General features: G+C 42.8%; 1 protein-coding gene across 5 annotated transcripts in view; it reads right to left on the reverse strand.

The window, feature by feature from the left end:
• Positions 1–576: 576 nt before the first annotated feature.
• Fsip1 (fibrous sheath interacting protein 1) overlaps positions 577–16,319 on the reverse strand; it is a 120,113-nt gene continuing 104,370 nt past the window's right edge. For all 5 annotated transcript variants that reach the window (XM_031371437.1, XM_031371440.1, XM_031371436.1 and 2 more), the window contains 2 exons: positions 4,118–4,628; positions 577–911 (listed from right to left, as the gene is read on the reverse strand). In XM_031371437.1, the coding sequence (XP_031227297.1) occupies positions 859–911; positions 4,118–4,628 (564 nt within the window). In that variant the 3' untranslated portion in view covers positions 577–858. The remainder of the gene's footprint in view (positions 912–4,117; positions 4,629–16,319) is intronic.

Consider the following 16,319-nt stretch of genomic DNA (forward strand, 5'->3'; position numbering starts at 1 on the left):
AGTCAGCGTATTAGGAATTAGGAATGAACTAGGCTTCCGCCATGAGGCCAATGCAGCTTACACGAGTGGCCATAACACCTTCTCAGATCAGATTCCAAGGCTCAGAACTGGACAAACCTATTCTGCTGGGATAGTGCTACAGGCTTTCTTTTAACAAGGGTCACCTCACCTTGATTCCCTTCATACCAAAAGGCCTGAATTCCAGAAGAACATAATAAACTGAGAGTAATAAATAATCCACCACACTGAAAGAAGGCATTATCACTAACAGGAAGGCACAGACTCTGCTAACATTCCTTTGTTGCCAGAACTCAGGTCTTCCGAAGGCAAGCTGTTCTTACTGACAAAATGGACAAAAAGAAGGGGAAACTGAGGCAGAAAGAAGGAAAAGCCTCCAGGATCATCATAGAGTTGAAACACATTAAACCCAATGTAGAGAGCTGGAGATACAGCTGAGGGACAGAGTGCTTGCCTCAAATCCACAAGGCCCTGAGTTCGATCCCCAGTACTGCCCCCCCAAAATGTGACAAATAGAGACCAGTAAACTCATGCCCATCAGACTTAACACAGCAGGCATATGTTACAACGTTGGTTTTTATGAAGTATCCTTGAAATTGTAAGATTAGTGATACAGTTGTAAACAAATTTCCTAGGAATATCAATGATAAAATAAATCTAACATTTACACCCCCAAGTCTCAAAAACATCCAAGAAATACAATCAGCAAAAAAAGGGAATTCAAATGTTGAAATCATTTGAGGAATAGTCTCTATGTTGCATTCACTGAATACAAAGAACTCAGAAAAAAAATGTAATCCAAATTAATCTTCAACTTTCTTAAGCTTAAACCCTAGAAAGTCATGCTTCACATTGTCCTGGTTCGTTCACAGCATCCCCAGTCTCCTGTTCATCTGCAAATAAAATAATCACAGTGATTATACAATCAGAAACACATGAATAATTAAGAAAAATCATTCAGCTTATTAAGCATTACATCATTTATTTTGCTGTACAATATATAATAACCATAGCCTGTTTGATATTATAGAAAAGTCATCACAAAACTATAAAGTCCATAAGGAAAATAAAGTTATAGTTAAAACAAACAAACAAACAAACAACTAGGGAGAGGGCCACTTTGAGAGACTGACGATTTAGGGGAAGACATCAAAAATACTTTCTGGCTTTCTAAGTTTCTGAGGAATAGGCTGAAGCCAAAAGTAAATGCTACCTGAAAGAGAGATGAGGGCTGGCTGATTTTCTTCTCTTCAAAGACAGGGGAAAAACTGTGTCACAAATAGAATATATATTTCTACCTTTGATGTAAAAACATAAAAAGATAGGACAAAAAATGAAATCAAATAAGAGAAGACAATGAAAGAAATCAGGAGAAAATTGGAAAGTTGTAGGATGTGAAATAATAATAATAAAAAAAAAAACTTGTTTGCCAAATCCTTAAAATGTTACCATAGACCTGGCAACTACACTCCTAGGCATGTGCAAAAAAAAGTACTGGGGAACATAACGTCCAACAAAAACTCATACACAAACATTTATATCAGCATTACATACAACAGCTGAGAAATGGGAAAGCCCTAAGGGTGCATCAGACGGATGAATAAAATGGGCTATGTTGATACAAGTAATACAATATTACTCAAAGGTAAAAGGAACAGACCATGGGTACACGCTGCAAGATGGGTAAATCTGGAAAACACTCTGCTGTGTGTAAAAGGCACTCACGGAGGCTGCGTGTGTTATAACGCCACTTACAGGACATCCTCAGGGTCTGCACAGTTACAGAGACTCAAAGCAGAGAAATGTGGTTGCAGCATGGGAAAGAGGCACTAGACAGGACGTAGAGGAAGCCAGCGCAGATAAAAGAGGGACCGTAGCATCACAAGCATAGCCTGTTGTTTGTTTTGTTGTTGTTGTTGTTGTTGTTGTTGTTGTTATAGTAAAATTGAGTCCTTTTCTGTGCAGTAGGCAAATGCCCACCCAGTGAAGGGCCATTCACCCTGGAGGACTGAACTTCAATTCCACCTCCCATCTCCCAGTATTCATTGTTTCCTCTGTAATGTCACCCATGGACTTCATCTTGAAGCCATTATACATGGCTCACTTGTATGAGTGCTCATCTTCATTGAAAGACTAAGAAGTGTTTCAAGTGTGACTGTGACCTACTCACATTCTCATACCCTAGACCGATGGTCCTCAACTGGGAGAGATGCTCAGTGAACACTTGGCAATGTCATTGTTTGCTGTATTGAGTACAGTCAGGGGACTTTATCAAACTTTAGAACACATAGGACAGCAGCCTCCACAGTAAGAAAATATTACACTGTAAATGTCAGCAATGCTTAAATAAAGTTGCCTTCCTAGAACCTAGGAAAGTGTGTAAAACACAGGAGGAATTTGAATATATATGCAGTAGCTAAGTAGATAGATGGATTTAACTGACAAGCTCCGGGTCCCAGTGGAAGATCTTGCTTTAAAAAACTAGGTAGATGTCTCTTGAGGAAAGATACTCAAGGTTGACTCCAGGACTTATGCACATACACTCAGGAGATCTCAGTTTGGGTGTGTATCCTATGGTGGAGTAATTATATCACACAGCCAACTAGGCTTCCACAGTCCCTGCCACAGTATTCATTGTACTCCATCCTTTTAAAGTCACATGCTTTTAAGGAAGTTGCATACGCACATAAAAACATCAAGGCAGTGTATGTAATGTGATCCAATAGAGAGGTAACATGCTCAAGCATTCAGTGAAGACAGAAAACAAGAATGGAGAGATCGAAGAGGATGGGTTTAGGGTCAGTCTCCTTTGAAGAAACACATAGCATTGGTGGTACAGTGAATGTGGCTGCCATCCACTGAAGGAACATGTGAACACTTCCAAAGTACAGAAGAATCGGAAAGAACTTGAAGTCCCTGGCTAATCTAGCTGTAACCAGAATCGCATTCAGGTGATTAATCAAAGACTGACAAGAGAAGAACTTGAGGTCACACTGTGGAGGCCTTCAACAGTGAGTAAAAGAAGTGCCAACTCATTCAACAGGTAATGTCCAGCCTCCAACTGTCATAAGAAGTGTGGTCATCAAATGCTTACTCTGTCAACAGTGGGAGGGGTGGAAAAGAAGGCTGGGCAGGAAAGGGAGGAGGAATCAAAGTGCTTGGAGCTTGAAAGTATAAAACCTGGGGAGGTCCCAAGCAAGGAAAAAGACAGTTCAATAAGGACTAAGAGGTTAAAGAAATGGAAGTCAGGAGAGAAATGTGAGTTGAGAGGGAGAGATGAAAAACTGAGTGTGAGGTTGTCAAGTTGCCTAGTGGGCAGTTAGAGGCATGAGACTGAAGTGTTAGCTCAAAATCAACCTATCACAGACATCAGAGGGAATATAAACAGATGATGATGATGATGATGATGATGATGATGATGATGATGATGATGATAGATAGATAGACAGACAGACAGACAGACAGACAGATGATAGATGATCAATACATAATAAGTTTTAGAGTACACTACATTAGGGATTAAAGTTTAAACTGTTAAAATATGCTCACAAATTATGACACATACTTAAGACACAGATGAGTAATTGAATATTTGTTTATGCTAAAAAAAAATACCTCCTGTGTCATTGTACTATTGTAAAATACAATACTAACCATGGAACCATATCTGGGAATACAGGTGTGGGCTGGGCAGGCATTTTTATGTATTTTATAGTATTTACATATATTTACAGGTATATTTACAGGTATTTTGCAAACTCATTCCCTGAAACAAATTTTTTTCACTAAAGTTTGGAGGTTGAAATCTTTTGAAATTACTTATCACTATTCAAAATACTTTGTCTTTTTCTCTACAATCAACATCATTTTCTGAATGACAGAATTGTCATGAAAGACAATACATCTCATGAGAGTGTTAACCTCTCCCTGAACATCAGGAAGTATGCGCCTAGGTTTGCGAGCACTCAGGAACAGCACCTGAGGCTTACAGTACAGTGCTGCATCTGCCTCTCCTTTTACTCAAATATCTTCAGGTGGACATATTCACAAAACACATATTCTAAGAAATATTCAGAAAACGCATGTTCTCCAGCCTTACCTACTATTGATTTCTCTGCAAGGCTGATTTCTGGCTGTTGGTCATCTGAGGAGGAGTTCACGTTGATGTCATCCAGGGGATCATCCAGAAAAGGGGGCTTTTTCAGTCTCCCAATGCCAATGGTCTTTGACATAAAATAGTCAGCTGCATCATTGAAAGCCTCCTCCTTGAAGAACTGGAGGTGTTTCAAGGTCTCTACTTCAATAAGGAGAGCTTCCGGTTTGTAGTGCCCAGCCAAGGCTTTGGTAAGATAGGAGTCTGCAGAATACACAAATCCCTCATTCTCAAGCCTGTTTGCATTGTCTAGCTGGGTTTTCTGGACCTTGGCTTCGGACTCCTCTGATAACTCACAGTGGGTGGACGGGCAAAGCTGTGGGGACCCGAGTGCTGTATCAGTATCTTTGTTTTCTCTTTCAGAAGAAAGACCAAGAGCAACGCATTTCTGTTTGGATAAACACTCATCCAGAAGGCACTTGAGTTGTTCCTCAGAAAGACGCGATGGGGAGTTTCTCTGAGGAAACAAACCAAAAGTGTTCACTGTCAATAGGTTGACTCTATGTGTTTACTCTAGGTAAGCTTCCATGAATATAGCAGAACTTCAAGTGTCAGAAAACCCCTTACCCATTACATGCAGATAGGAAAGTAGGTTGTTTGGAAGTGTCCAAAGCTGTAGGAGGCTAAAGAGAAACCTGCAGAATAAATTTTTTATACTTTTCTGGGAGGTGGGGGTTAAATCAGGATTTCTCTATACAGCCCTGGCTGTGCTGGAATTCACCCTGTAGGCCAGGTGGGTCTCAGACTCATAGGCCCCTGTCTCTGCCCCTCAAGTGCTGGGATTAAAGGTGTGGAACCACCGCCCAGCCAGAATAAATTTAAAATCAATTGTACACATTAATCTGGAGGAGGGAATCATATAACGCTGATCAAAATGACCTAAAGTAACCACTAGCACCCTTCTAGCACACAGAAACAACGGAGCTGAAGACAGTGTCTCCCACTGGGCCACGCAGAAATGAATCCTACCATAATTTCCAGTCGGGTTCCTCTGCCTCCACCCATCCCTCAGTGTGAGCCATGTACCACTCAATTCTGAGACTGAGAGAAACCAGGGCCCATGACACTGTCCCCAGGGATTCACCAACAGTGCATCTGTCCACAGCTTTCAGAAGACAATACCACCGAGTACAGAAGAGGAAGCTCGAAGGTGGGGCCCATCCTGAGATGTGCAGTCACTTCAAAATTACAGGCACAGGCCAGGGGCATTCCAAGAACAGTGTATTCGGGAAGGAAGGGGTGATCACACATATTAAATCTCCATTTGTAAAGATTATCTAAGGCTGAAAGTTTTAAACAAGACATGAATTTTAAAACACTTTTCCCCCTTATAGTTGTATACCAACCACCACACCTGATTTATGCAGCACCCAAGGCTGAACCCAAGACTCTGAGCATACTAGGCAAGCATTCTACCAATCGAGTGACAGAGTGGCGTGTGTGTGTGTGTGTGTGTGTGTGTGTGTGTGTGTGTGTGTGTGTGAAACTGTCTAAAATCAAAGGTAATTAAGATTTAAAACCCACATTTTTCTTCCAGTGATGTTCTGAAGAAACACAAAAAACGAACCAAGTACAAGTATGTGGGGGACAGGAACTCAGGAGAACTGCAGCAAATTACAAACAGCTCAAACAGGAACAGCTTCCGAGTGCATTAAAACACACTAAAAGTTGTGTCCTCCTCTGGTCTGCACCTAATTCCCACCCAATGCTCATATGTAGCAGACGTGCATCTCAGTCTTCATGTGGGTCCCCCAAAACTGGAGTGGGTCTGTTCCCTAAAGCTGTTGCCAGCCTGTAGACTCCATTCCCCTAACTAGGCTATCTTGTCTGGCCTCAGAGGGAGAGGGTGCGCCTAGCCTTACAGAGACTTAATGTACCAGGGTGGAGGGGAATATCTGGGGGGTGCCCTCTCAGAGGAGAAGGGGAAGGGATGGGGAGATGGACTGTGTAAGGAGGGAGCTGGGAGGTGGGGGGCAGAGTGTAAGCAAATAAATAGGGAAAAGGTGCCCCTCTCCAGTAAGTCAGTATTCAAGGATATGGGGGAAAACTAACTAAAATGCCTACCTGACAGCTACAAGGCCCCATAAGAAGGCTTACTCATCTACTGCAATGGCCATGACTTCTACCATAGCAATGTTCTTCTTGGCTTACTGGGAAAATACACAAAGAAGGGACGAGAGATGCAGCTCAGAAGGACGGTATCTGTCAATATGCACGAGGCCCTGAGTTCAACCTCAGTAACATACACACGCACACACACAACACACAACATGCATGTGCGCGCGCACACACAATGCACAATGCACAATGCACAACACGCACACACACAACACTCACACACACAACATACACCAAAACCAGAGAAAGTAGTTAAATGTTCTACATATGCTGTATAAACCAACATACAACCCTGGTTGGAAGCTCTTACCAGAACATAGTCAACTCCTTACTCTTCCACACCCTTTCTCAGGCAGCCAACAAACTACAGTAAGACAAGTTCTGCACCATGTTTTTAAAATATATCACGTGTTTTCAACTTATATTGAACTTGTCTGTAAAACACAGTGATGCCAGGCACGATGGCTGTACGCCTTTAATCCCAACACTCAGGCAGAAAGAGGCAGGTGGATCTCTATGAGTTCAAGGCCACCCTGGTCTACATAGTGAGTTCTAGGTCAGCCAGAGTTGCATGGTAAGATCTTCTCTCAAAAAAAATTTTTTTTAATAAAATAAAAACTCAGTGGCAACTGCCACTGTGAGTTTGAGGATAAGAAATTGTACTGGAATTGAACTCAGGTCCTCTAGATGAGCAGCCAGTGCTCATAACCACTGGACCATCTCTACAGCCAGCAAATCCTACTTTTAATAAGTAACTTCCAGAATCTAGATGTGGTACTGTTCCCATTTTCAGAGCATTTCCTTCACCCAGCTACATAGATCTAGTCAACTAGACCACGAAGGCAGCCTTAGCATGGCAGTAGGCACTTAGAATACACCTTCTAATGTTGCCTACCTAACACCGTTTACAATGAGGCCACAGCTGGGATTTAGAAAGAAGACCCTGCATTGTCATCAACAAATATCTGTCATTATGAAATTCTCAGACAACAGAACCACTGGCCCATGTTGGACCAGCAGAAAGGAAGGATTGCAGAAGTCAGGTCTCTGGGGTATACGTGGGAGGGGGAGTTGGGAAGTAATCTGCTATGTTTGGTAGCTTCCAAAAGTAATACTGATAAGTTAGATGCTTGGAAATTCTGGCAATATATTTGGCTAGATATCTAGAAAAGGATAGCTGTTATGAATACTGAGAGGAAAGTAAAACCTTTTATAAAAATGAAGGACACAGAGTCTAGTACACAAAGAGAAGGAGGGAGAACAAGAACTAAGCAAAATAAAAATAATTTTTAACTGTAGGACAAACACAAACATTGGGAATGGAGAGCTGAAGATGTTCTGACTACTCTGAAATGGATTTTTATAAGCAATAATTTTAAAAGAGGGATAAAGGACAGAGGTGCAGCTCGATGGCAGGGAGCATACTTCCCGGGTGAGGCTCTGGGTTCAAACCTTGGCACCACCAACTTGGCAATGAGCACAAAAACATCCTTAAAAATAGTTCTGGTATTTCTTTACCTCTCCACAATACCAGGGGTGAACCATTAATTTTTGCTCTTGAAACATTATAAGCAAAAGTCAATCAAATATAGTAATCTTGAAAAATTAAGTTAGTTCAATAACAGTGTTTCTGGGTGGCAGTGTAGATCAGAAAATGCCATGTGACCCACTTTTCTTGTCTTTTGGTTCCCAGCAGAGCCTTGCCCACATAAAAACTCAATAAATGGCTATAATGGAAACTGAACGAGTGAAGGTTGCCCCGAGTGTTTAGATAGCACTTTATCACATAAGCAGCTCACAGATGCTGGACTGGATTGGACTCAGGCTCTACAGAGCCACCCCTGGCTTCTCTCAGTAGTTACGCATGATGGCTGAGGCTACGTCCAGATTGCTTGTGACGCTTCTGAGCTCCAGAGCTCCAGGACTGAGCCTCTTAGTGTGAGCAGTCAGGGAACCATCTGTTCAAACATTCACCTCCAAGACTCCACCTACATGTCAGCTGATGTCCACATGCTGATAGATGAGTTACTTATCATTCCTGCCCATAAAACTTAATATAGTGTGTTCCCAGGCTTCATTTTGCTACAGAAGAGAACAAAAGCCCCTCCCCCCACCTTCATCTTAGCCACCTTTCCATGTGTCTTCCTTCCTTCCACTATTGAAGGTTTTGTACATGCATATACTCCATGCTGAGCATAGTTCCCATGTGACTCTTCTCTCCTGCCCATGAGCCCCTTTGTTCCCCTAAGGTGCTTTGTTTCTTCTTTCCTGTCATCACTATGCATATGAGTTTATGTCTGTATACAAAGCTGGAGTCACAGGTGAGAGAAAAATCAACTAATACATGTCTCTCTGAGGCTGGCTTTTGTCACTTCATATGATTATCTCCAATTGCATCCATTTTCCTGCAAACAACACAGCTTTGCTCTTTATGGGGAAAACAAAACAAAAAAAAAAACAAAACAAAAAAAACAACTCCATTGAATGTACATGGATTTTCCCTAGCCACTCCCATGTTGTTAAACACCTAACTGGGTTCTATAACTTAGTTACTGTGAGCAATAGCATAACAATCACTGTTGTGTGAGCATCTCTGTAACACATCAACTTGCATTCCTCTGGATAAGTACCCAGGGATAGTGTGACTTATGATATGGAATATTTATTTTGGAAGAATCTCCATGCGGACTCTCAAAATGGCCACACCCAGTCACATCTTCACCCGCAGTGCATAAGGTTCTCCTATGGCCACATTCTCCAGCATTTAGTGTTATTTTCTTTCTTTCTTTTTTTTTTGGGGGGGGGAGGGTTTTTTTTGGGGGGGTTGTTTTGTTTTGTTTTGTTTTTCGAGATAGGGTTTTTCTGTATAGCCCTGGCTGTCCTGAAACTCACTCTGTAGACCAGGCTGGCCTTGAACTCAGAAATCTGCCTGCCTCTGCCTCCCAAGTGCTGGTATTAAAGGCATGCGCCACCACTGCCCAGCTACTGTTATTTTCTTAAGGCCCCCATTCTGGCTAGGGTGAAATGGAGGCTCCATGCAGTTCTGATTTGTGGTGCTCTGAAGTTGCACTGCTGGTACGGTAGAACATTTATTTATGTTTCTTGGCCATTTGCATTTCGTCTTCTGTTCTTTTCCTGAGCCCACCTAGTGGCTGGGTGGTTTAATCTCTTGTTGTTCAGCTTCTGAAATTCTTTGTACAGTCTAGATACTAATGTCCTGTCAGATGTGTAGATGGTGAGGAATTCTGCCCATTCTGTGGGCTCTTTCTTCACTCAGCATTTTCCTTTGCTACACAAAAGCTTTTCATTTCAAAGGGTCCCACTCATTGACTGGTAAGCAACTAGAGTCCTGGTGAAAAAACACTCGCCTACGTCAATCTCTACAACTATTTTCTCAGCTGTTTTTCTCTAACAGTTTCAGAGTTTCAGACCTTAAATTAAGGCATTTGATTCTTTTAGAGTTGGATTTTATGTGGAGCAACAGAAAGGAATATAGTTTTATTCCTCTAAATGTGGCTACCTAGTCTGGTCTTGTCTCCCAGTTAGTCTGATGTTGGCTACAGATTTGTCATAGATAACCTTTACAATTTTGAAATGGATTACCTCTAATTCTTGTCTCTTCTGGACCTTTAGCATGAAGGAATGTTGGATTTTGTGAAAAGGCCTTTCTGCTTCTATCAAGATGATCATGTGATTTACTACAGAAGATTTCTGTGACATATTACATTTATTGACTTGTATATGTTCAACCAGCCCTGCATCTCTGGGATGAAGCAACATCTCTGTGGTGAATGGAATTTGTGATGTGTTCCTGAATTTGGTTCCCTAGCATTTTAGCAGCTCTTTTGCATCTGGGCTTATCAGGAAGACTGATCAACAATTCCTTGCGGTTGTTTTTCTATCTGCTTTTGGTATCAGGGTGATGCTGACTTCGTAAGCAGAGGTTGATAACATTCCATCTTTCATTGCTTCATGGAGAAGTTTGAGATTGCAGCGTGTTAGTTTGTCTTTAACAGTCTGGCAGGACTCAGCAGTGGACCGATCTGGACCTTGACTTTTCTAGGTGGGAGATTTTATATTAACTGTTTCAATGTCATTGCTTGTTGAAGACCTGATTTTTTTTTCAATTTCTATTGGCTATTTTATTTATTTAATTTCAAATGTTATTCCCCTTCCCAGTTTCCACCCACAAGCCCCCTATCCCCTGTCCCCTCCCCTGACTCTATTAGGGTGCTCCCCTACCCTACCCACCCACTCCTGCCTCAGTGCCCTAACATTCACCTACCCTGGGTCTTTGAGCTTCCACAGGACCGAGGGGCACCACCCAAGTGATGCTCGATAAGGCCATTCTCTGCTACACATACAGCTGGAGCCATGGGTCCCTCCATGTGTACTCTTTGGTTGGTTGGTGGTTTAGTCCCTGGGAGTTTTGGGAGGGTCTGGTTGATTGATATTGTCATTCTTCCTATAGAGTTGCAAGCCCCTTCAGCTCCTTCAGTCCTTCCCCTAACTCCTTCATTGGGGTCCCCATGCTCAGTCTGGTGGTTGGCTGTGAGCATTGATCAGGTTCTGGCAGAAGCTCTCAGGAGACAGCTATACCAGGCTCCTGTCAGCAAGCGCTTCCTGGCATCAGCAATAGTGTCTGGGTTTGATGTCTGCAGATGGGATGGATCCCCAAGTGGAGCAGTCTCTGCATGGCCTTTCCTTCATTTCCCTGCATTTCCAGTGATACTAGGTATGTCAGAGTACCTGGGAGTTTCCTCTGGGTGTTCTCAGGTCTGATATTTTTTATCTTATCTTTTAGATTTAACAACTCAGTACACTATAAGTTTTTAAGTTATATCCTGACAGGTTTTTTTTTTTAATTTTATGTGCTATGGGTTGTACTGTCTGTCCTTTCACCTCTAATTTTATTGGCTTGTCTGTCTGTCTGTCTCTCTCACTCTCTCTCACTCTCTCATTTTGGTTAACAGTTTGTTGATGTTAGTTATCTTTCTAAGAAATAATTCTTCCTTTTATTGACTCATGAATTCTGTTTTCATCCCTAGTCCATTCATTTCACTCTTCTTTCTCTCACTGCTTGGAGTTTGGTGTGTTCTTATTTTCCCAGGGCCCTAATGCACAGCATTAGTTATTTGCTTTGAATCTGATTTCTCTTTGTGTCACCTGGAACTGTAAAGCTCTCTGAAGGACTACTTTCATGGTATCCCCTACATTTTTGTATGTGTGCTTTTATTTTTATTCGTTTCTAGTCAAAGAACCCATTTATCATTCAGTAGTAGCATATTGTTTAATTCCACAAGCTTCTGCATGTTCTGTAGCTCCTTTGATACTGATTTCTAGATTTGTTGCACTGCAGTCAGAGAGCAGACGAGGAGTTACTCTCGTTTTCCAATGCTTGCTAAGACTTGCCTTCTGTCCTGTTACATGATCTGTGTTAGAGAAGGTTCTATGGGCTGCTAAGAAGAACACATCTTCTCTATGGGCCTCTAAGAAGAATTTGTATTCTTTACATGTCCCATTTAACTCAGGCATCCTTTGTTTTGAATGCTCTTTCTTTATTATCCAGTGTGCAAACAGAAAATAAGCAGGGTAAATATACCAGATTCTCCTTCATTAGGAAAGCAATATAATATGTGTGGGTTGATTGTCAGGCACCTCACTAGTCTTACTGACACCATCTGATATCTTGCAGAACAGTACTAACTAACATTTACTAAATACTTACTCTAAGCCAGATATTGTCCTATGCATGTTATATGTTGGTTCATTTAAACTTTACAGTGAACCTAAAAGATATATGCCATTCTTATTATCATTCTCACTTTATATACATGGAAAGTGAGACATCAATAAATTAAATAATGTCCAGTGCTTACAGCTGCCCAGTAGTAGAGCTGGGGTTTGTTGAACACCGATGACCTGAGTCCAGCGTCTGACTGAGACTCATTGTAAACAATCTGTCTCTCTTTCATTCTCCCTGTGTCTTTTCACTGACGCTCTTGTCCTATCCATTGTCATGAGAGAAAAACAAAAAACAAAAACAAAACAAGCAAACAAACTCAACTCTTCCACCAGGCATTTCCCTTGTTTTCAAGCTTTTGCTCAGATTAGATCTATGTTTAGATAAATGTAGTCCCCTTTCTTTCAACTCATTAATAAAAAAACCCACCACAGCTATAGCTCCATTCCCAGTGTGCCTGCTGATTCTGCTCTTCCACCCTGATAATGCCAGTTTGGTATAAAAATTAAATTTGATTCAGAGGAAACTTTCGCTTGCTGGAGCTGAAGCAGATATGGTTGTCTCACCCTTGTTCCTATCTTTCCTCCTGCACTAAATAGACACAGTTTCCACCGCCATAAAAATCTCTAATTATTTGGGCATCAGATTTGTTGACAGAGCCATTGAGATTAGGTGTGTAGCACAAACAACCGTAAAATCCACCATTAGAGGCTTGCAGAAGCAATCCAGGGCTTTGATGTGAGCTCACACTGTCAGGTGTTTTTCTCCAACAGAGTTTCTAAAGAACACCATATAAAGAGACCATACATATATACATATATGTATATATATATGGTTCCATATCACAAGGGAGAATGGGTGGGGAGACAGAATGTCCTAATCAATCAATCACAAGAGCAAAGGTAAAAAAGTTTTCATTGAAAACTGCCTCTACTTCAAAACAAACAACAACAAAAATCCACCCTTGGCTTAGTCACCAAGATGTAGCTTTACAGCTCTCCGCAACCACTGCTGGCAACACAAGTCTATAGAAACCTTAAAAAAAAAAAAAAAGCAGGCTGGGGATAGCTAGAGGAATGCTCTAGTTGAATTAAGAGGGGTCATGATGGGAGCCAAAGTCATGAAGTCCATTAGCCAATTGTCTTAACCTTGGATGGAGCCAAATCTTGCCTCACTCTACCTAGGACTCAGCTGGGTAGTGAGCAAACTGGAACTACTATATGTCACTGAGCCCTCAGGAAGATCTCTAGGCTCCCAGGGGCTGCCTCTCAACAGCTTGTTACCTTGTACTTATAACCACCTGAGCTTTTAACCAAAGCTGTGATGCCATTAAAGCACCGTCCCTGAAATCTTCAACAATGCTTCCTGGTTGGACTGAGATGGCATGGATGTTCAGTACAGGCTCACCCTGCAGAAGAATTCATCTAAGGCCAGCTCAGATCAACAAGGTTTAAAAGAAAAGTGATGTCCACTCACATATGGCACTGAGGAGGCCTTTAGTGATACAAAATCAAGGCAGAGGGACAACGGCTTAGCCTAGGAAGTAGTACCTGGCCTCACATAGCCCGTCAAGAGTTTGGACAAGGCCTTCACTAGGGACCATAAGTACTTCTGCTTTCCAGAGATGGGGTGACAATATGTTCATAGCTGCCCCCAAGGATGGCTCATTCCTCTGGCTTGTGAGATCATTTATATGGATGTCCCTCCCCCATGAGAAAGAGTACTCACCCAGACTCACAAAAGAATTGGTGTTCAACCCTGGGAATTAGAAAGAGGAGTTGAGTAACCCCTCAAGTGGCCAAGAAATCTCCTCACAGCACCATGTCCAGGAGCCAGGCTGCCCTGCCACACTCCAACATGAGGAGATTTAGTTTGTCCATTGAGATCTGCACACATGTCATAATCAGTGGAGGAGAATAAACACTAAAGGCCACCCTCGGCCAGTAGAGGGGAAGGCACTGAGCTAAGTCCTTCCCCTAGGAGGCAGTGACTCCTGTGTCACCCTTGGAGATGTCTCACAATATCAAATCATCAGTCACACTTGCCTGCCAGCACTGGACACATCGTTACACCCCTCTTCTGTTTCTCCGTTGTTTTCTTAAATAATTAAGTGGTAACAGTCAAGCATTTCTCCATGCTCTGCTGTTTCCAACTGAGACCAGAAGCAACAGTTTCCTAGTCCTGCCAAGGTTCTGAGGGTGGAGGGCACAGCACCAGTGAACTCTAAAAACCCATCTACAAGGCTCACTGCATACAGGGACCACAGAGCTATGGCCAGTAGCATCAGTGTTACTGAAAGCAAGTGTTACTTGAGGATCCTTGGGGTTTGGGGCTATGATTCCTACTCATTGCTGAGAGCCAGGTGGCAGATCATGACCCCAGGGGCAGGTGGAAGAACACTCCTTGGAGACTTGGAGGGACATTTATCCAGAGCAGCTGAAAGGAACATAGAGGGAGGATATGAACTGAGCCAGGGGAAGAAAGTCAAAATCCTAGCTAAACAGAAAAGGAAAGACCAGCATGAAGTGGAAGGGGAGACCGTGGTGTGCTATTCAGTTGCTAAGACATCAACTGGACAGGAGTGCTGCTTGCCTTCTGCAGGCAGGATGCAAGGCTAGGTTAAACAGACGCATCCCCTCACAGTTCCTCCTCCCTCAGAAATCAAAGCAAGACCAGGCAAGCCATGCAAACATGCAGCATCCCTCTGCATCCCAGATGTGTCTCCATCACCCTTTCTCCATGTTGCTTTCTACACCACTGTGTGCATTCCCATGGCTACATGGGAAAAGGCCTTGGTGAAGTATCTTTCTAGAAACTATTGTTTCTTCCACAGAGGGACAGGAAATGCACTTATCATCAACATAGAGTAGCAGGGGAAGGCTGGTATTTCTAAATTTAAATCTGCCCTCTTTTTCCTCTGCATTTTAGAAATTGGACAAATCACAAAAACCTCCCACTCAGACTTCTCACTGATAAATAAAAATGCTAGCATCCAATTGGCTCCAAAGCTAGTTCAACAAACACTAAGGAGTAAGCAACTGTATTGTGCAAGGCTGCTCATGGTGTAAGCCTGGTGTGGGACAGGTGCAATGTCAGCCTACCAGGATGTGAGTGTGCAGCATCCTCTGTGCTAGCAGCAGCAGCTGCTGCTGGATGAGCTTTCTCAGGAAGCCACACCCTGTCCAGGTTCAACTGGCCCTTAGTTCTGAGGGTCTCTCTGAGGTACCAAGGATGGATGGTGCTTTACAGATAATCTCACACTGTTTGCAGTGAGTAGATTAGCATGTATCCTGCTGGATTTAGGAGGCTACAGAGACCATTAGATGCTGGGAGAAAGACAACATGGGACAAAGGTAAAATGCCACCTTCCTGTGAGGCCAACTACATCTCCAGTACCAGAAAGTACCAAAGTTAGTAAGCAGAAAGGGGCTGGTGTCAGGACACTTTTATCTTTATTCAAAATAATGTGAAGATTTCCATGAGAGAATATAGGGGATATAAGGAACAGGACTGTCTCTTCACAAATACGGGAATCCACTGTCCCTTTCCCCCCGCTCAGACCCTATGGCACCAGGAGCCCTCCAGTTGCCCCACTCTCGCCTCTCCATATAAGCACACCATCCCCAGGAAATATTCTCTTGCCAAAACTTCAAAGCATTTCCTACTGCCTCTCCTTAGAGCCTACCTGTCCAAATGTGCTTCCCCATCACCCTCCTGAGATTGCAATATGTAACTCTTTCAAGAAACAAACTGGCATTTAGAGGAGACCTTTGAATCAGAATGACGTAACCCAAAGCCCTGATTCTAGGAAGGGAATCCAGGCCCATGGCCAGATGGCAGAAAAATATTTGGAAGGTATCCATCCCTTTCAGCACTTCAAATCAGGCCACACCAGGCATAGTCCTAGCCCAGTTGGACAGACCTTCGGCCCTGTCACATTGCATTAGCTTTGATTTTCCTGCTGGTCAGAAACCTTGTAGCACAGATCTAACCTCACACTGAATTTGTTGATGAAGGAGAGCCATTTCTGGTCACAAACAAGTGACCTGTGGCGTTTCCCAGGGTTGAAGCACTCCCGCAGTCCTGCCCTGTCTAGACATGTATCTGAAGCATCTAATTACCCCGTGCCTTCTGTATGGCACACAAAGCCTGACATAAACACAGCACTCCCATTAATAGCGCTGCTCAGTGAACTGTCCTTTTACATTTCCAGTCTCAGAGTGAGATCGCACTGCCACGGAGAATGATATGCTGTGGGTAGCATGCTCCAAGCTATGCTCTCATCCA

The sequence above is a fragment of the Mastomys coucha genome, unplaced genomic scaffold (genome assembly GCF_008632895.1).
Source record: "Mastomys coucha isolate ucsf_1 unplaced genomic scaffold, UCSF_Mcou_1 pScaffold15, whole genome shotgun sequence".
Classification (NCBI taxonomy): domain Eukaryota; kingdom Metazoa; phylum Chordata; class Mammalia; order Rodentia; family Muridae; genus Mastomys; species Mastomys coucha.